This window comes from Prionailurus viverrinus, chromosome X, assembly GCF_022837055.1.
Source record: "Prionailurus viverrinus isolate Anna chromosome X, UM_Priviv_1.0, whole genome shotgun sequence".
Classification (NCBI taxonomy): Eukaryota; Metazoa; Chordata; class Mammalia; order Carnivora; family Felidae; genus Prionailurus; species Prionailurus viverrinus.
This window is the reverse complement of record NC_062579.1, coordinates 64,048,062-64,068,822: the sequence shown is the minus strand read 5'-3', so window position 1 is coordinate 64,068,822 and position 20,761 is coordinate 64,048,062. Positions and strand designations below refer to the sequence as shown.

The 20,761-nt window shown below is 35.9% G+C and overlaps 1 protein-coding gene across 3 annotated transcripts in view; it reads left to right on the top strand.

Annotated features, from left to right (window-relative positions):
• The window catches only part of CHM (CHM Rab escort protein), a 249,676-nt gene extending 233,479 nt beyond the window's left edge, over positions 1-16,197 (top strand). For 2 of the 3 annotated variants that reach the window (XM_047843816.1, XM_047843817.1), the window contains 2 exons: positions 2,542-2,702; positions 14,489-16,197. In XM_047843816.1, coding sequence (XP_047699772.1) covers positions 2,542-2,702; positions 14,489-14,680 — 353 coding nt within the window. In that variant the 3' untranslated portion in view covers positions 14,681-16,197. Of the gene's footprint in view, positions 1-2,541; positions 2,703-14,488 lie in introns of those variants that run through there. The other variant, XM_047843818.1, reaches the window with a different exon arrangement.
• Positions 16,198-20,761: the final 4,564 nt, after the last annotated feature.

Genomic DNA, 20,761 nt, shown 5'->3' with positions numbered 1-20,761 from the left:
TTCTACTCCTGGTTAGGTGATATATTCTCAGGCAAACCTCAGCAGCTTTACTATTTATTTTTGACAACTGTGTACTTCACAGCTGCATGTTATTTTTCCAGCTATCTCTCTGCCTTCTAGCTGACCTCAAAGAAAGATGAAGCAATTATATGTCTTTTTGAGGGTTTTAAGGTCAAAGCCTGATAACTCCCTTCTATCTAGAGTATTTATCTTCAGCCTATGTCAACTTTTCATCTTCCTCATGGTTCCTTCTCAGTGCTTCAATCCCTGTGAAATTTTTTTCCTATAATCTATTGGAGTATTCATTTTTCCCAGCTTCTATTGGGTGAAAGCCCTCCTTTGAGCTGGAACTTTCACAGAATACAAGATAAATTCTCTTTATGTATGCTTAGAAATGGACTAGGCAATATTAAAGGAATTCCAGACTTTAGCCCACTTTTCTGCAATGCTCATGGAGTCTGGTGTCACAGATCACGGGCAGTACGTTGAATTATCTTCCTGTAAGATTTAGTGAAACTAAACTTAACCAATAAATTTATTAAGAGCCATATGGTTTTAGCTGTGAAATATAAATTCCTTATATTCCTTTATTTTGTCAGTAAATAGGTTTCACCACCTATCATATGTTTACATGAAGTTAGCGATACCTTTGACTCATAGATCTTAGCATTAGGAAGGGGCATTGTAAGGGATCACTTCTTCCATTCAAAGTTTCTTCATCCTATCACACTAATAATAATGGATTATTCAAAATGAACTAGAAAAATAACATAGTATTTTTTAAATTTTTTTAACATTTATTCATTTTTGAGAGAGAGACACAGTGTGAGTGGGGGAGGGTCAGAGAGAGGGAGGCACAGAATCCGAAGCAAGCTCCAGGCTCTGAGCTGTCAGCACAGAGCCTGACGTGGGGCTTGAACCCACAAACCATGAGATCATGACCTGAGCTGAAGTCAGATGCTCAACCGACTGAGCCACTCAGGCACCCCTTATAACTGGTATTTTTGTAGTAGAGATATTTTAATTTTTTTTACATTTATCTATTTATTTTTGAGAGACAGAGATAGCACAAACAGGGGATGGGCAGAGAGAGAAGGAGACACAGTATCTGAAGCAGGCTCCAGGCTCCAAGCTGTCAGCACAGAGCCCACCGCAGGGCTTGAACTCACAAACTGAGATCATGACCTGAGCCGAAGTCAGCCGCTCAACCAACTGAGCCACCCAGGCGCCCCTGTAGTAGAGATATTTTAAATTAAATATAACAAAATCCTGTTTATCCTGAATTGGGGAATTGGGCATTCTTGTTAACTGAATACTACAATTAGCTGTGAATTTCTCTACATTGATTTCCAGTTTAACAATAAGAGGTAATTAACTAGTTATACCTTTAATATTTTCTTTATGATTCACAAGGTACCCCATGGTCTTGGGTAATCTTTATATACACCTAAGGTTGAACCTTTTAATAAGCACATCATATTTTGATTATACGTGAAAGGAGGATTAAAATCAATTTAACAATTGTTCATTGAGTGTCTGTTATGTGCTAGGCTCTGTATTAGGGAATATAAAAAATCAGGAGCCTAAGGACTAAGTCTACTTTACCTGTGTATTTCTAGCTGCTAGCCTAATGCCTAACACACATAATAGATGCTTGCTGTTAAATGAGAGAATGTGTGCTAACAACAACTTGAAGTCTCACATCTTTATCTTTGTTCCAATTTAATATATATGCTGCTGAAGCAAGCACTCGCAACCTTATTTTTATTTTTTGCCAGTTGCCATTGCTTTTATAATCCAGTAGGACAAAGCATCAGTGTTTTAGGATATCAATGTTTTAATCCCATATACACTATTTTTTAATAGTGGCTTTATTAAGATATAATTATGAATTTATTGAGATATAATCTTCATACTATACAGTTCACACACGTAAAGTGTAAAATTCAATGGTTTTTAATATGTTCATCATCAAATTGTTCACACATCACCACAATTTCAGAATATTTCCATCACCTAAAATAGAACCTCACACCCATTAGCAGTAATCCCTCACTTACTCGAATTCCCCCAGCCCTAAGTAACCACTAATCTACTTTCTGTCTCTATAGACTTGTGTCTTCTGGATATCTCATAATCCTGTATATATCATTGATTTACTGTATATAATTTTCAAGTTGGTTTGTTTATGAGAAACATAAAAAAAATATGTTATCTTCTTCATTGACATAATTTAAGGATGAATGTGATCAGAAGCACTATGATACTGCTGAGAAGAAATAATAGAAATTGAAGAGAATACAGTTGGTGTTATATCTAAGTAACATACTAGTAATCTTATTTGAGGTTGAAAAGCCATCATTGCTTGAAATATACACATGTATTAGAGTATGTGGATACAGATTTACTATTTTTTTTACATACAGAGCTCTGATTTACTACACTATACAGTCATGGCTTTGTTAGTAATTGGCTACATACTGTATTAAATGACAGGCTTATTGTGCTTTAGATGTGACTAAAATTTATGTCTACATTTAGAAAATGAAGAAGATGAGAAACCAAGACTTTTGTGGGCTCTTTACTTCAATATGAGAGATTCTTCAGATGTCAGCAGGAACTCTTATAATGATTTACCATCCAACATTTATGTCTGCTCTGGCCCAGACTGTGGTTTAGGAAATGATAATGCGGTCAAACAGGTAAGGCTGTTGGTGTTTCTCAGTTTTGTGTTAAAAACTTGGTGTGGTAGGGACAGTAAGTTGTTTTTTCCTCTGGGATGTGGGAAAAAAGACTATAAAAGCATCTCTGTCATTTAATACTACCTCTGTAATTTGCCCCTAAACTTTTTCCTATGAATGACAAAGTTTCTTTAAATATACTTGAAATATAGTAAACAATATTTTCACATTCTTGACTACAATAATGAATTGCAAGAAAGAATTTAGGAGTTCCATTGTGGGAATACGGATGGAAGATGTTATAAATACAGATTCTGAAAAATGAATTTATAATGCCAGTTTTCCAAAGAAACTTTGCTTCTAATTTAAACTGTTGGCCTCTTATTATTTTGAAATACATGAACCGTTTTTCTTTATTAACTTCTGAGTCATTTCAAAAGGAGTATAATTAAGTCAGTAAGTAATTGCATACAAAATGTAATTTTTAAATGGTCTTAACCCATTTTTTTTAATTTTGGAAAAGATCATGTAACTTAGTTTCTCACAGTTAACATGATTCCTTTAATCTTTTGACACAAGCTGGTGTTCCAAAAGCTACTGTCATAGCTGCTGAGGAATATGCTAAATCAAGGTGGAATTTTGTGACAGCACTTCTGGGCAAGGCTATGAACTGGTATAGCGCAGGCTGAGAAAAGCTGCCAAAAATGAACTATGATTCCATTCAGATGAAGATCTATGTGCATATAGATCTTTGCACATATATATATATATAAATACATTTTATATATAAATGTATTTCTCTGCACTTGACAGGAAAAGAACAGAAAATATATTTTTTGAGGCACAAGTCTAAACTTTTCACAGATATAGTTGGCATATCTATTGAATCAATAAATGGATAACTTAACATTGTTTTAAGACCACAGATAGAAGTCTCAATCCTACTAGTGTCAGGGATCTCGTAGGAGCAAATGGCTTCATTGTCCCTTTAATTTTTAGTCACAATGGCAAGGCCATGACCCCATGCATCTGTAGTTTTTGCCACATTCTTTGTTTCTCATCTTCAGAGTCAAATGGTGATCCTGGATATTCCTATTCAGCCAGTGATATCAAAAGTGGGAAGTTCTCTATCATTCATTCTATTAGTTTAATAGGAATCCAAGATGGTTCCAGTTCTGCATTTATGGCCTAAAATGACCAAGGCATTTTTGCTTTGATGTTCCAATTTTTTCTAAGCAGAAATTGCCAACATGTTTTCAGCCAGATAGCTTAGGTCATTTTTATTACTGAGTGAACTTTAATGTTTTTTTAGCCAAAATGGAAGGCATTTTACATAAGGGCTTATTATACAAGTGCTAATGTGATCTGAACTATCAGCTAAAAGACTATAATTAAAGAATAATTTTGTTATGAAGTAACTTGCTTCCTCAGAAGATACACTTCAATTTTATCATAATAAAAAACAATAATAATGCTACTTCTGGTACTAATTATATGCTATTAAATATGAATAGTTTTAATTGTTATATAGCTTTAACCTCACATCACTTTGGGGAGAAGTAATACCTACTTTAAAGGGCATCAGTAATAATATTTATAAATAGCTAGTATGTTCAGATAAACTTTTCTAATTCCAGTATTTCATCATATGTTTAACCCACTCACTAATTGATTACTTTTGTTTTCTAAATTATCTATAAAAGCTCTTAGAATATCACCTAAGGCTTTAGGCTATATAGCAAACATAAGCACCGGCAGATTCCCTTTTTTACAAGTAAAATGCTTTATTTTACCTGTTAGCAAGTTTGCATCTGCTTTTCTTATTTGTAAATGTATAGATGTTGAATAGCATAGTCTTATCTCCCTTGTGTTCATATGGAACTATTTATGATTTGAAAACATACTAAAAATATAAAGTGATCTCTGTTTAATACAAGTTAAAGTGTGCAAGAGCACACCAAGACATTCTCTATTATCACCACAATGATGCTAGCCCAAGTGATAATTGTGATTCTTTATGTGAAAGAAAGAATCTGGTTTTTCTTATAGTTTGTTACTTCAATTTTTTTTTCTGAAAATGACATATGATATCTCTTTTCTTAATACAAGTAGTATCTCATTTATCCACACATACTGATGAGCAGACTGGTCTATTGTACTCTACTCCCAAGATCATTGATAGCTCTCCTCCTTCAGGAACCCCCATCCCCTAGGAAGTGCCACTACCATGAGAACAACAATAATTATATAGTACTGTATACTTTGTATTATATTTCAAGTGTAAAATGGTTTAAATTAGCTGATGTGGGCAGCCTAAAACCACCATTTAGAATGTTGTCTTTATGGCATATTAGCAATTTGTTTATGACTTTTGGTACAGAATTTGTAAGTTGAAGTTTATAGTTTTATAGATCATATGGCCTATCAAGTTGCTCACATATTGCATTATCCTTCACTTTCTCATGCCATTGAGGGAGAGGGCGATTTTAGGTGTCACATTTTGTAAAGCCACCATTCATTGAGCATTTTCTGTGTACCATCATATATATATTATTTCATTTGGTCCTCACAACCATATGAGTATCTGTGACATGCCATTTTACAGATGAGGAAACTAAGACCCAACAGGGGCTAAATAACTTGTCCAAAGATCACATAGCTGGTAAATTTGAGCCAAAACTTAAACTCAAGTCTGTTGGACCCCAGTGCTTGTACATTCATCTAGTGTGCTGTGCTACTTTCATCTTGTTAATGTGAATACATTATTCTAAATACATTAAACTGCTAGATTGACTTTTTTTATGTTTTGTGTAGATGTGTGTTAAATAAACATAGGAATGTCTTCAATAACTCAGTGTGTCCTTTCTATACTTCCCAGTATAAAGAAGCCGAGTCATCACATAATTATGCCTTTTTAATGTCTTTAGCCACCTGAAACTACCCTTTAAGGTAACTATTGGCTTAAAAAGGGCAAGAAGGATTTAAAAGCTAACAATTCATTATGAATTAGCCTCTTTATGACAACTCTCACAATCGAGGCTTAGTTAGCAAATAAAATGCAGCAGACCAAGAAGCATTAGATACACCTTCCAGAACATGGCAGTTGACCCTAAGAGGTTCCAGCAATTAGAGGAAAGACTGAGGGCTGGAGGCTGGCCGTAGGAAATTGGCATTAGTGAGGGCCAGTGGCAGATGGGCTGATGGTGAGAGTTGCACCAGCAGGTAGAAAACAAATAAGGGTGGTGCCTGCGATTGGTTGGCGATTCTAGGAGACAGAATGTGACAAGGATATATGGAAAGAGAGGGTGGGATCCAGCCACAGGGCCTGAGATCCAGGGGAAAATGTATCCTATAGGGAGGTAACAAAAGGGAGACAAGGTGTGAGAGAGATACAGAGGAACTGGAGTAGAAGTAAAGTAGTAGTATTAAGTATTATTATATTCAACATTTCTACAATATACAGTTTTTAAAATTTTTCAGTTTGTTAAAAAATGTATATTGGGATTCTATTCCACACCAGGAATAGTTGAATGAAACCCAGTCCTTCTCATCCCTGGAGGAATCACTGTCTACTAAGGAGAAGAACATGTAAACAAATGACAGTGCAGTGCAGTATATGCAATAATAGAATAATGTCAAAGTTCAAAAATAAAACAGAGGAGCCATGAGCTCTATTTAGGAGTCAAAGAACTTTACATAGAGAGATATAAAAGATGAGTAGCAATTCCCCATACAAATGGAAGATAATTGAAACATTCCAACATCTACACCAATCCAGGATATAAACATCATGGTGTGTTGAAGACAGCACCCATAGATAGGTATTAGTGAAGCAAAAGGTCTGAAAGGTGAAAATGAGATGAAATAAATGATTAGGCCAGAGAAGTAGGCCTATAGAGTTTTGTATGCCATAACAAGGATCTTGGATTTTTATCTTGTTAGAAATGTGGAGTCATTGAAATGTTTTAAGCCAGAAAATGGCATAAACAGAATTTCATTTCCATAGACCCTTCTGAAGGCAGCATAGAGATGGATTACCTGAGGGAACCCTCAAGGCAAGGTGACCAGTCCGGTTCTGAGATATTGCTATTGTCTAATGGAAAGATAATGTATGCCTGGGCTATGGCTAGAGGGAAGGAAAAAATGGAGTCAAGAAGTAGGAGAGAAGATTGTCATGACTTGGTCATTGATTGCATGCAGAGAGTGAAAGGAAGTGAGGGGGAGAGAGAAGTTCTATAGAAAGACAAGGTTGAGATAAAAGACAAAAAGACGATTAGACGAACTGAATTGTGAAATGGAAGCTCTGACTGACCTCAGTCCTCCTACTTCTAGGTGCTAAGTGTCTCCAGCAAACATTATGGTAAGTTCCTGGAGTAGGGAATGAAGCAGGCATCTCAAATATTTCATTTCAAAATAGTCATAGTAAAATGGCATGTCCAAAAATAATACCCTTGAACTATACTCAAGAAAGAAAGAAACTGTTTTTCTCTCCATCTCTTCTTTCAACTTCACATCAAAGCTCAAAAGTTTTTATTTACTGTCCTTCCACCCATTCGCAAGGAATGTCAATTTTAATTACCTAATGCAGGAGTCTACCAACTGTAGATAGCCAGATGGTAAATAGTTTAGATTTTGCAACCCCTGTCATCCCTTTGGCATCTACTCAACCCTGCCATTGCAGTGCAAAAACAGCTATAGAAAATAGATAAATGAATGAGAGTGGCTGTGTTCCAATAAAACTTTATTTACAAAAAAAAAAAAATAGGCTGGATTTGACCTGTGGGCCATAGTTGTCAACTTCTGGCCTAATGAATGACTTTGTATGCATGTCAGGAAGAAGGATTGAAGCAGTTCAGAAAGACATTGTGGCCTTTAAAACAAGCATATATATCTTAAAACCATTTAATGGCTTTTGTTTACCAATAGGATAGAGTGCAAGCTCCCTAGTATCGCAGGGACCCTGATCTACCAATGAGCTGTATTCATCTAAACAAAAGAGCTATTCATGTTTTCTGCCCATTTCTTCACGGGATTATTTGTTTTTCGGGTGTGGAGTTTGGCGAGTTCTTTATAGATTTTGGATACTAGCCCTTTGTTCGATATGTCATTTGCAAATATCTTTTCCCATTCCGTTGGTTGCCTTTTAGTTTTGTTGATTGTTTCCTTTGCAGTGCAGAAGCTTTTTATCTTCGTGAGGTCCCAATAGTTCATTCTTTATACTAAGTGAAATAGGTCATACAGAGAAAGACAGATACCATATGTTTTCACTCTTATGTGGATCCTGAGAAACTTAACAGAAGACCATGGGGAAGGGGAAGAAAAAAAAAGTTAGAGAGGGAGGGAGCCAAACCATAAGAGACTCTTAAAAACTGAGAATAAACTGAGGGTTGATGGGGGGTGGGAGGGAGGAGAGGGTGGGTAGTGGGCATTGAGGAGGGCACCCGTTGGGAGGAGCACTGGGTGTTGTATGGAAACCAACTTGACAATAAATTTCATATTTAAAAAAAGGTGTATTCATCTAAATAAAAATAGGGATATGTTTAGAATAGAATAGCAGTGTTTCTTGTCACATTTACTTTCACGTGTGTATGTATTTGTCGTTAATTAAGATCACATTCACTTTCTTATTCTCTTACCCTGCCAGACTAAGCTCAGCTTAAATCTTGACATTTTAACTTAGTTATTATTAATAACAGTGATAACAGCTACCATATGTAGAGGCTTAGTTAGTCTCGGCCATTTTACAGACAAGGAAAGCAAGGCTCAGGAATTAACTAAGCATTCCCCCAAATTGCATTGCTGCTAAGTGGCAGAGACAGCATTTGCACATGGCTATCTATTCAGAGACCATGATCTTGAACACTGTGTTATACTCCTTAAAGCCCGGGGGAAGGTCAATTATTCCAGAAAAGCAAATACTTGACAAATAATGAAGATTTTTCTTGATTTTAAAAGTGATTCATTAAAATTATATGCTAAATTTGTACAGCTATCAAAAATAGGCTTTATTGGGAAATTACATAAAGAATATTAAGGGAAATTGAATTTGTACTGACATGAAGAATGAATGTCCTTAAATTCTCAGCTATCTAACACTTGATAATCTTTTTTAAATTTTTTAAATTTTTTTTAAATTTTTTTGAAATTTATGGTCAAATTGGTTTCCATACAACACCGAGTACTCATCCCAACAGGTGCCCTCCTCAATGCCCACTACCCACCCTCCCCCCCTCCCACCCCCCATCAACCCTCAGTTTATTCTGACTTTTTAAGAGTCTCTTATGGTTTGGCTCCCTCCCTCTCTAACTTTTTTTTTTCCATCCCCTCCCCCATGGTCTTCTGTTAAGTTTCTCAGGATCCACATAAGAGTGAAACCATATGGTATCTGTCTTTCTCTGTATGGCTTATTTCACTTAGCATCACACTCTCCAGTTCCATCCACATTGCTACAAAAGGCCATATTTCATGCTTTCTCATTGCCAAGTAGTATTCCATTGTGTATATAAACCACAATTTCTTTATCCATTCATCAGTTGATGGACATTTAGGCTCTTTCCATAGTTTGGCTATTGTTGAGAGTGCTGCTATAAACATTGGGGTACAAGTGCCCCTATGCATCAGCACTCCTGTATCCCTTGGGTAAATTCCTAGAAGTGCTATTGCTGGGCCATAGGGTACATCTATTTTTAATTTTTTGAGGAACCTCCACACTGTTTTCCAGAGTGGCTGCACCAGTTTGCATTCCCACCAACAGTGTAAGAGGGTTCCTGTTTCTCCACATCCTCTCCAGCATCTATAGTCTCCTGATTTGTTCATTTTAGCCACTCTGACTGGCGTGAGGTGGTATCTGATTCTGGTTTTGATTTGTATTTCCTTGATGAGGAATAACGGACATTGAGCATCTTTTCATGTGCCTGTTGGCCATCCGGATGTCTTCTTTAGAGAAGTGTCTATTCATGTTTTCTGCCCATTTCTTCACTGGATTATTTGTTTTTCAGGTGTGGAGTTTGGTGAGTTCTTTATAGATTTTGGATACTAGCCCTTTGTCTGATATGTCATTTGCAAATATCTTTTCCCATTCTGTTGGTTGCCTTTTAGTTTTGTTGATTGTTTCCTTTGCAGTGCAGAAGCTTTTTATCTTCATGAGGTCCCAAGAGTTCATTTTTGCTCTGAATTCCCTTGCTTTGGGGATGTGTCAAGTAAGAAATTGCTGCAGCTGAGGTCAGAGAGGTTTTTTCCTTCTTTATTCTCTAGGGTTTTGATGGTTTCCTGTCTCACATTCAGGTGCTTCATCCATTTTGAGTTTATTTTTGTGAATGGTGTAAGAAAATGGTCTAGTTTCATCCTTCTGCATGTTGCTGTCCAGTTCTCCCAGCACCAATTGTTGAAGAGACTGTCTTTTTTCCAGTGGATATTCTTTCCTGCTTTGTGAAAGATTTGTTGGCCATATTTTTGTGGGCCCAATTTGGGAGTCTCTATTCCATTGGCCAATGTGTCTGTTTTTGTGACAATACCATTCTGCCTTGATTATTACAGCTTTGTAGTAGAGGCTAAAGTCTGGGATTGTGATGTCTCCAGCTTTGGTCTTCTTCTTCAATATTACTTTGGCTATTCGGGGTCTTTTGTGGTTCCATACAAGTTTTAGGATTGCTTATTCTAGCTTCAAGAAGAATGCTGGTGCAATTTTGATTGGGATTGCACTGAATGTGTAGATAACTTTGGGTAGTATTGACATTTTCACAATATTTATTCTTCCAATCCATGAGCAGGGAAAGTCTCTCCATTTCTTTATATCTTCTTCAATTTCCTTTATAAACTTTCTATAGTTTTCAGCATACAGACCTTTTACAACTTTGGTTAGGTTTATTCCTAGGTATTTTATGCTTCTTGGTGTAATTGTGAATGGGATCAGTTTCTTTATTTGTCTTTCTGTTGCTTCATTATTAGTGTAATGCAACTGATTTCTGTACATTGATTTTGTATCCTACGACTTTGCTGAATTCATGTATCAGTTCTAGCAGACTTTTGGTGCAGTCTGTTGGGTTTTCCATGTAAAATATCATGTCATCTGCAAAAAGTGAATACTTGACTTCACCTTTGCCAATTTTGATGGCTTTGATTTACTTTTGTTGTGCGATTGCTGATGCTAGAACTTCCAACACTATGTTAAACAACAGCGGTGAGAGTGGACATCCCTGTCGTGTTCCTGATCTCAGGGTGAAAGCTCTCAGTTTCTACCTATTGAGTACGATATTAGCTGTGGGCTTTTCATAAATGGCTTTTATGATGTTTAAGTATGTTCCTTCTATCCCGAATTTCTTGAGGGATTTTATTAAGAAAGGATGCTGAATTTGTCAAATGCTTTTTCTGCATCAATTGACAGGATCATATGGTTATTTTATTTTATTAATGTGATGTATCACATTGATTGATTTGTGAATTTTGAACCATCCCTGCAGCCCAGGAATGAATCCCATTGTTCATGGTGATTAATTCTTTTTATATGCTGTTGCATTCTATATACTAGTATCTTATTGAGAATTTTTGCATCCATATTCATCAGGGATATTGGCCTGTAGGTCTGATTTTTTTTGCTGGGTCTCTGTCTGGTTTAGGAATCAAAGTAATGCTGGCTTCATAGAATGAGTCTGGAAGTTTTTCTTCCCTTTCTGTTGTTTGGAACAGCTTCAGAAGGATAGGTATTATCTCTGCTTTAAATGTCTGGTAGAATTCCCCTGGGAAGCCATCTGATCCTGGAGTCTTATTTGTTGGGAGATTTTCGATAACTGATTCAATTTCTTCGCTGGTTATGGGTCTGTTCAAGTTTTGTATTTCTTCCTGCTTGAGTTTTGGAAGTTTGTGGGTGCCTAGGAATTTGTCCATTTCTTCCAGGTTGTCCAGTTTGTTGGCATATAATTTTTCCTAGTATTTCCTGATAATTGCTTGTATTTCTGTGGGATTGGTTGTCATAATTCCATTTTCATTCATGATTTTATCCATTTGGGTCATCTCCCTTTTCTTTTTGTGAAGCCTGCCTAGAGGTTTATCAATTTTGTTTATTTTTTCAAAACAACAACTCTTGGTTTCATTGATCTGCTCTACATTATTTCTCTTCTTTTTCTGGGTTTGGTGTGTCTTTGCTGTTCTGCTTCTATTTCCTTTAGGTGTGCTGTTAGATTTTGTATTTGGGATTTTTCTTGTTTCTTGAGATATGCCTGGATTGCAATGTATTTTCCTCTCAGGACTGCCTTCACTGCATCCCAAAGCTTTTGGATTGTTGTATTTTCATTTTCATTTTTTTGCATGTATTTTTTTAATATCTTCTCTAATTGCCTGGTTGACCCATTCCTTCTTTAGTAGGGTGTTCTTTAACCTCCATGCTTTTGGAGGTTTTCCAGACTTTTTCCTGTGGTTGATTTCAAGTTTCATAGCATTGTGGTCTGAAAGTGTGCACGGTATGATCTCAATTCTTGTATACTTATGAAGGGCTGTTTTGTGACCCAGTATGTGATCTATCTTGGAGAACGTTCCAATATGTACTCGAGAAGAAAGTATATTCTGTTGCTTTGAGATGCAGAGTTCTAAATATATCTGTCAAGTCCATCTGATCCAGTGTATCATTCAGGGCCCTTGTTTCTTTATTGACCCTGTGTCTAGATGATCTATCCATTGCTGCAAGTGGGGTATTAAAGTCCCCTGCAATTACCACAGTCTTATCAATAACGTTGCTTATGTTCGTAATTATTTTGTATATTTGGGGGCTCCCATATTCGGCGCCTAGACATTCATAATTGTTAGCTCTTTCTGATGGATAGACCCTGTAATTATTTTGTAATGCCTTTCTTCATCTCTTGTTGCAGCCTTTAATTTAAAGTCTAGTTTGTCTGATATAAATATGGCTGCTCCAGCTTTATTTTGACTTCCAGTAGCATGATAGATAGTTCTCCATCCCCTGACTTTCAATCCGAAGGTGTCCTCAGGTCTAAAATGAGTCTCTTGTAGACAGCAAATAGATGGGTCTTGTTTTTGTTTTTTGTTTTTTTTCCATTCTGATACCCTATGTCTTTTGTTTTGGAGCATTTAGTCCATTTATATTCAGTGTTATTACTGAAAGATATGGGTTTAGAGTCATTGTGATGTCTGTAGCTTTCATGCTTGTAGTGATGTCTCTGGTACTTTGTGGTCCTTGCAACATTTAACTCACAGAATCCCCCTTAGGATCCCTTGTGGGGCTGGTTTAATGGTGATGAATTCCTTCGGTTTTTGTTTGTTTGGGAAGACCTTTATCTCTCCTTCTATTCTGAATGACAGACTTGCTGGAAAGGGTTCTTGGCTGCATATTTTTTTCTGTTCATCACATTGAAGGTTTCCTGACATTCCTTTCTGGCTTGCCAAGTTTCAGTAGATAGATCTGCCACTACTCTTATGGGTTTACTTTAAGTTAGAGCGTGTTTCTCCCTAGCTGCTTTCAGAATTTTCTCTTTATCCTTGTATTTTGCCAGTTTAACTATGATATGTCACTCAGAAGATCGATTCAAGTTATGTCTGAAGGGAGTTCTCTGTGCCTCTTGGATTTCAATGTCTTTTTCCTTCCCCAGATAAGGGAAGTTCTCAGCTCTGATTTGTTCAAGTACACCTTCAGCCCCTTTCTCTCTCTCTTCCTCTTCTGGAATTCCTATTATATGGATATTGTTGCGCTTGATTACATCACTTAGTTCTCTAATTCTCCCCTCATACTCCTGGATTTTTTTTTTCTCTCTTTCTCAGCTTTCTCTTTGTCCATAGTTTTATCTTCTAATTCACCTATTCTCTCCTCTGCCTCTTCAGTCCGTGCTGTGGTCACCTCCATTTTATTTTGCACCTCACTTAATAGCATTTTTTAGCTCCTTATGACTATTTCTTAGTCCCTTGATCTCTGTAGCAATAGATTCTCTGCTGTCCTCTATGCTTTTTTCAAGCCCAGCCATTAATTTTATGACTATTATTCTAAGTTCTTGCTCCGTTGTATTGCTTAAATCGTTTTTGATCAATTCATTAGCTGTTGCTACTTCCTGGACTTTCTTTTGAGGAGTATTCTTCCGCTTTGTCATTTTGGGTAGTCTCTGAGGTGGCTCCAAACTGCAGGGAACTTCCCCTGTGCTGTCCAGAGTAACTTGTGTTGGTGGGCGAGGCCACAGTCATACATGATGTCTGTCCCCAGCCCACCACTGGGGCCACAGTCAGACTGGTGTGTACCTTATCTTCCCCTCTCCCAGGAGCAGGACTCACTGTGGAATGGTGTGGCCCCTGTCTGGGCTACTTGCACACTGCCAGGCTTGTGGTGCTGCTTTGATGGGATCTGGCATATTAGCCAGGGTGGATCTGCAAGGTGCACAGGGGAAGGAGGGGTAGGTTAGCTCACTTTGCCTGTGGTGGTCTCCTGTTGGAGGGGCCCTGCAGCACTGGGAGGGAGGCAGGCTCCTGGGAGGGATGGATCCACTGAAGCACAGTGTTGGATATTTGTGAGGTGCAAGCAAGTTTGGTGATGGGAACTGGTTCCCTTTGGAATTTTGGCTGGGGGGATGAACACTTGATAATCTGGTCAAGTACTGATAATACATGAAGGGTGGTCCTGAATGCTTGCATAGAATTGGAGAAAAGTCATGAAATTCTGACAGTGGATTTTTAAAAAATAGTGTATACTTGATAACGTTTTGTAACAAAGTAATTTTCAAGGGTGATACCTTCATTTTTAAAATAATTTCAGCAAGTCATATACATTTTAAGCTGATGACCAAAAACTATCATGTCCTTTCTTCCCTGTCCAGGCTGAAACACTTTTCCAGCAAATCTGCCCCAACGAAGACTTCTGTCCACCCCCACCAAATCCTGAAGACATTGTCATTGATGGGGACAGTTTACAATCAGAGGCTTCAGAATCTAGTTTCATACCAGAAGCGAACTCAGAGACTCCCAAGGAAAGCAGAAGTCTGGGAAAGCCAGAGCTGTCCTCTCAATAATGGGTATACACCAAACTATACACGCACTTTGAAAATTCCTCCTGGCCTCAGAGTCTTCTTCATGGAAGAAATGTTTGAAAAATGTTAGAAAACAGCAGCCAGTTGACATACATTATTACCAAGAGAACAGGGCATAGAAATCCAAAAGGAGATTTTCCTGAAAGAGGACATTGCAAGAGCACAAAATACTTGTAAACCACATTGGCTTGCCTACTTTAAGATAATACACCTGTGGAATTAGCAGATGAATATAAATGGATTGATTCCCAGGAATATAGCTGTGGATATGAACGTGATCCTATGCATTGTTAATAATTCTGTGGTATTAGGAAAGCTTTTGCTTATCACTTTGGATCTTTGATTGAAATCCACATCTTCAGAATCCAGTCATGTATTTCCTGTGATTATTTTAATTCTATTTTCTTTATGGATATAAGCATGATGGCACCAATGATAAAAGCACATGTAAATGTAATTGAGGAGAGCTAAAATATCCTGATCTAGGCAGGAGCCTATGTTCGGAATAGAGGTTTGGCTTGTTTTCTATCTTGAGAATTATTGAAAACGCCAATATTAAGGTATACATTTTTACAAACAAATCATGAGTCCATGTACTCAACATTTTTTAATGTTAGTAGTGCTTTTTGTATGTGAATCATTTGCACACTAGGAAAGCTTATAGGACTGAAGGAATGGAAGGAAAGATTTGGATATGCTCATCAGTATGTGGAAATTCTGTCTAGTCAAGTAATTAGAACCTAATTGTATATGGACCCAGTTTAGTCCTAGCTATACTACTGATGAGATTAGACAAATTGTTTATTTTGTATAAAAATAGGGCTCACTTTCTCCATATGTAAGATAGAAATAGTAACACTCTTCCTACCTTAGGAGGATGATTTTGAAGATAAATGTAGTGCAAACCTTAAAATGATTTTTGGGGGGTTGAGGGGAATGTTGTTTTCCCCTTGACTTGAAGGTGAATATCAAAAATCTCATGCAGCAAATTGTTTGCTGTCAACTCCCCCAACACAGTAGTTCACAGTGTTTTTATTGCATTAAGCTTTTAAAATAAAACTATTTCCTAAATTAGTATTTTATAGTCTATAGGCCATAAAACATAGTAACATGGAATTTTGGTTTTGAATCTTAATAAGGAAAGCACTGTATAAATTATTCATATTCCTTTTCTGGTAGGTAAACCTAAAACCACTAAAGACTCTCAATACAATATGACAATTGGTAAACCCTAATATACACTTAACATAAAAATGTTAGGGTTGTACATAGCCAGCAAACCTAGTTACAGTGACCATGACAATTTAAAATTTTTCCAGGTGCCAAGCTCTGATGATTTGCTTTATTTGAGCAATAGTTTAGACTTAATTTGTTTCAATAATTAAATACATAAAATGTTTATTGTGCATTCTGGCCTATATTGCCAATCAGAGAGCCATAGCTATAGTAGAAATCATGTAGTTCTTACTTCAGTTGCAGTGGGGCTATGAGCTCTTCAGGTCACAGACTCCTAAGAAATGGAAAGAACCAAGGAATGTAGCCCTTGCCTCACCTTTCCAATCCCCTGTAGATACAACGGAATCCAGGTGAAAGGAAAACCTTCCCAGCCTCTCAGGCTGCTCTTAACTGCTCTGCCCATTGTACAGCCCATCTCCTATCTCTTTGGACCCTTCTGTGTCTCTCTTCCCCTTTTATATTATCATACAAATCAGGGATAGTGGAATCACATTATAATATATTTTGTTAATAGATTCATATCTTAAATCATGTTTCCCAAAACCCAACTTATGCCATGGTCTAAATGCACAATACATACCTAGAAGCACCAGGTATTGGCCCTGCCCCTCAATACCAGCAATATGAAAGGTCTCACTGTATAAAAGTATTGAGTCTGAATACAATGGCACCAATTAAAATACTGTACTTTGTTACAGTCTAAGAGTTAAGGCCTCTTGAATACAGCATACATATTTATGTAAACAATCAGAGTAGGCTCAGAATAATAACTAGAAAATTACAATAGCTTTACTGCAGCTATCTATATGTAGACAAGGAGATATTTTGTGGTCTCATGGCCCAACCCATATTGTACCCTATTTTATCCATTAGCCATCTGCATAATCTCTTCCAGGTTATTTATTAAATACTATTGAAATATTTAAAAGTTCCTAAATATGATTAGTGGTGACTAAAATATTACACAACCGTTTAAAACATTTTGATAGAGAATCTTAAATATTTCCTGTTGCCTCAGAATGTAATAGAAATTATTCTAAGAGCTTTCTTTTCAGCTGTCTTAAGTACTGCAAATAAATTTTTGTATAGTTTTAAAACAGAAAAAACTTTTTGGTTTTGTTGTAAAATCATAAGCCTGAAGTTATATAAATAAAGTTAACATGTTATATGCAATACAGAAGTTTCAGTAGCTAATTTAAAATGTTGAACATTATTGTCAAAGAATTTTGATTCATATGTTTAAAATGTTTACTTATGCATGCTTTTTTAACCAAACATGATAATACCACTCAGTTTAGTGATCTATATGAAAGCCAATTACCCTGTGTTGCTACTGTGTCTTTGTCTAGTTGGTATGCCTATCCAGAAAAGCAGATAGGTAGGTAGGTAGGTAGATAGGTAGATAGATACTATAAATTTAGGTATTTTCTATAGGAAAACTGAATTACAATTTTTCCCATCTCCAGTGATACTTTGTTGCCTGTAGTAAAATGGCCACGTTAATAGTTAACTTCTAGAATGGTAGTTTCTGAGATTGGCAGCCTTTTATCTAAAATAATGACCATGCTAATAATTAACTTCTGTCACAGCTATACTTCCTAAGAAGGCAGCCCTTTGTCTAAAGTCCTAAAGATCTCAAAAAATTTTGTTGAAATTTGATTGCTAAGTAGTATTGATCCTTCAAAGCAATAATTAAATAATTTTCTTACAAGTAAGTTATTTACTGCTATTGGTATTGAGTGATATATCTCTACTCCTGGGTAATTTTATTATATGCACTTCAAAAGCATAAATATGATTATTCATAATTTTCACACAGTAACAGTAAGTTTTCAGAGGAAGTAAAATCTGTTTTGATGCCTTTCAGGCATGGTTTCCTAGTTTTCAACATTAAAATTTTGCATGTATGCCAAGAAATTAAATATTGTCTTGGAAATGATTTCTTGGTATCAGTCTACTATTTAAGCAATTTATTATCCAGCTGTATACTTGGTTTTGTTTCTAAGCACTTGAGAAAGGCAATCAAATGATACATGGGTTGATTTACTTAGCAAATTATTCTAGATGCCAGCATCAGACCTCATTCTGTTTGAAATCAGTGCTGTGAGGCATGAACTAAGGTTTTATAGTACATTGATTGCCTACAAACTGTTTTCACATCTCACTTAGTATATAAGAATATGAATTGTTTTTTATATTTACTTGGTGAATGAGAACATGAAATGTTTTTCTCTGTGGTGGCTGAATCCCTAACAACTTACTTGAAATAGATAAGAGACTGCTGATGTTCTTCTTACAGAAATCGTTCAGTGAACTATGATTTGCTCTTGAATCAAATAATTAAAGCAAAGTGACATTTTCTGTCAACTCCAGGTATTTTCCTAAAGCGTGTTAGATAGAATGTATTCAAAAGATAACAGGAGTCTTTCAAAGCTGACAGTTTATCTGTGAGATGATTCATAAATTTAAGAAAAATAAGGTTAATTTAATTTTTAAACAAGTAGCCATATTATCCTTCAAGCATCTTGGAGCTCATACAATATTCACACTTTTTTTTTAAACAAGTGATTTGATGTTTGAATTCACCTCTTTAATGGTGGAATTTTTAAAACATTCGTTAAGTGGTTTAACACTTAGCATCCCACATCACATTTTGAAGACAAGTTTTCTTTCCATTAATATAGTTTAGCTGTGGAGCTGCAATGACATGCCCTTCCCATACAAGTTGCCATGTCCGCTCTTCCTGGCTATGATGACTTTTAGGGCCATTTGACAGATAATCATTAGAACTGGAATTCTAGTAGGCTGGAGAGTCTTTTCACCTATCACTGCAATGTGATTTATGCTGGTAACTCCTATTAATATTAATGGGACTTGCATGTGTAAATCCTTTTCCTCTCAATGATACAGCTGACCCCTAAAAGAAATATTCTTTAGGCATGGACACTTGCTGATCTAGAAGCATTAGTGAGTTATTTTATTCAGGATTTTCATGTGGGGTAAAAAAAAAAAAATAGACTATCAATTTAGCAGAGGATTTGTTTGTAGAGATTAAAAAGATAAAATACTAGCTCTTAATTCTCTATTCCCATTTCTAATAGTATCTAATATATTAGCATCTATTATATACTATTCTTTTTCATCTATTGTTGCTTTCATTGCTATGTCACCAACCTTTTTATTCTAGAAACTAATAAAAAGAAAGAAGCAATTATTATGTCTTTCCTGTAAAAACTGTATTTTCAGGGTATTCAAATAGTTGTTGAAGGAAAATTGTTATAGAAGAATCACCATTTGTAATTACATGAGGAATGATAGAATTACGAAAAAAAATCACCATTTTGTAAACTCAATGTAGTAATGGACGTAGGTAATGGTTATTATTATTAAAACCTTTAGTGATAATAGTTTGATGCAGACATCACCTGAACCTAGTGATCAATCTTAAAAACAGTACAAGTAGAAAATAAGATGTTATAAGCCTCTTGATGTGTTGTAATAGTAAGTACCCAGCGCTAACTGGGAAGCATTCCAGTACCAATTTATAGACATTAGGGGGATAGAAGCATATTTAATGACATCATGGAGATGCAATGTATAAAATTCTACAGGACAGATAACCTGATTCTATCAACAATTAACTGACACAAATAAAATGAAGGGAGAACCACTACAGAAAAAAGGAGACTTTAGAGATGTATCAACCAAGTGCAACATGCTAACCTTGTTTGGACCTTGCTTTGAATAAATAAAACCTTTGTTTTAAAAAAACAAAAAATCCATTTTGAGACAATCATAGGGATTGAACATTGCCTGGGTGTTAGTTGATATCAAGGATAATTTTAACTACTGGGTGTCGTAATGGTAATTTTTTTAAAAACCATTATCTGTTAGAGATTTTTTAAAGGCAGGTGAAGCAAATACATATAATAAAATGTTAACAATGGTTAAATCTAGGTTATGCTATATGAGTGTTTCTATTTTGTATTTTTGTGTTTAAAACTTTTCATAGCAAATTTTTTAAACGACAGATAAAAGTCCATTGATTAATAGTAATAATAATAACCTATAGATAGTATGTTACTTTACAACATGACTATTGTGTTTCTGAAAAGGAGGCCTTAATATGTTCAGTCCTATCCTATATATTTTGTTTTATAATGTTTTGAAACGATGGGCTACAAAAATCACATATTTGAATTTATTAACTTAGGTCAGTGGCTTCTAGGGTCAGAGAGAAAGAATCTTGCTGAGCAACCTCTTTGGCACAAGGGCAAGTTTGGAAAAAATAAACATGTTTACAGCCTCTGTCTCTCAAATTGAAAATGAAAATAGCATTATTGAGTCAGATGGAGTGGGGAAATTGATATTCATGCAACTCTGAAAACCTTTATTTTGTACTTTGTTGATAAATATCAATGATAAAATTTTAATGCTTTTTAACCTCTAAAATGTTTCTTTTTACTCATGTTTTCAGATGTTGCAACATGGAGACTGCTACTAATTTCCAACGTGAAACCTCTCTGGTGCCTATACACATTTGGGCTTGTGACCACTACTCTATGGGAATCTGTTGAACATAATCATATTTTGGGGAAACTAAGCTGAACACATATATTGTAAAACATAACATGCCCCAATTATCCATATCAAATTTCAGTCTTATTTCCTATATTAACAATATAGTTTAGCTGTAAGCAACTGTTGTTTTAACAATTGTTGCTAATGGCACAGTAGATCCCCCATTCAGGCTACTACTGAGTGGAGATCACTTCAGTTGTTTTTCTCCAATTAGAGCTACCAATGGAACAAATGAAAAGTCAATTG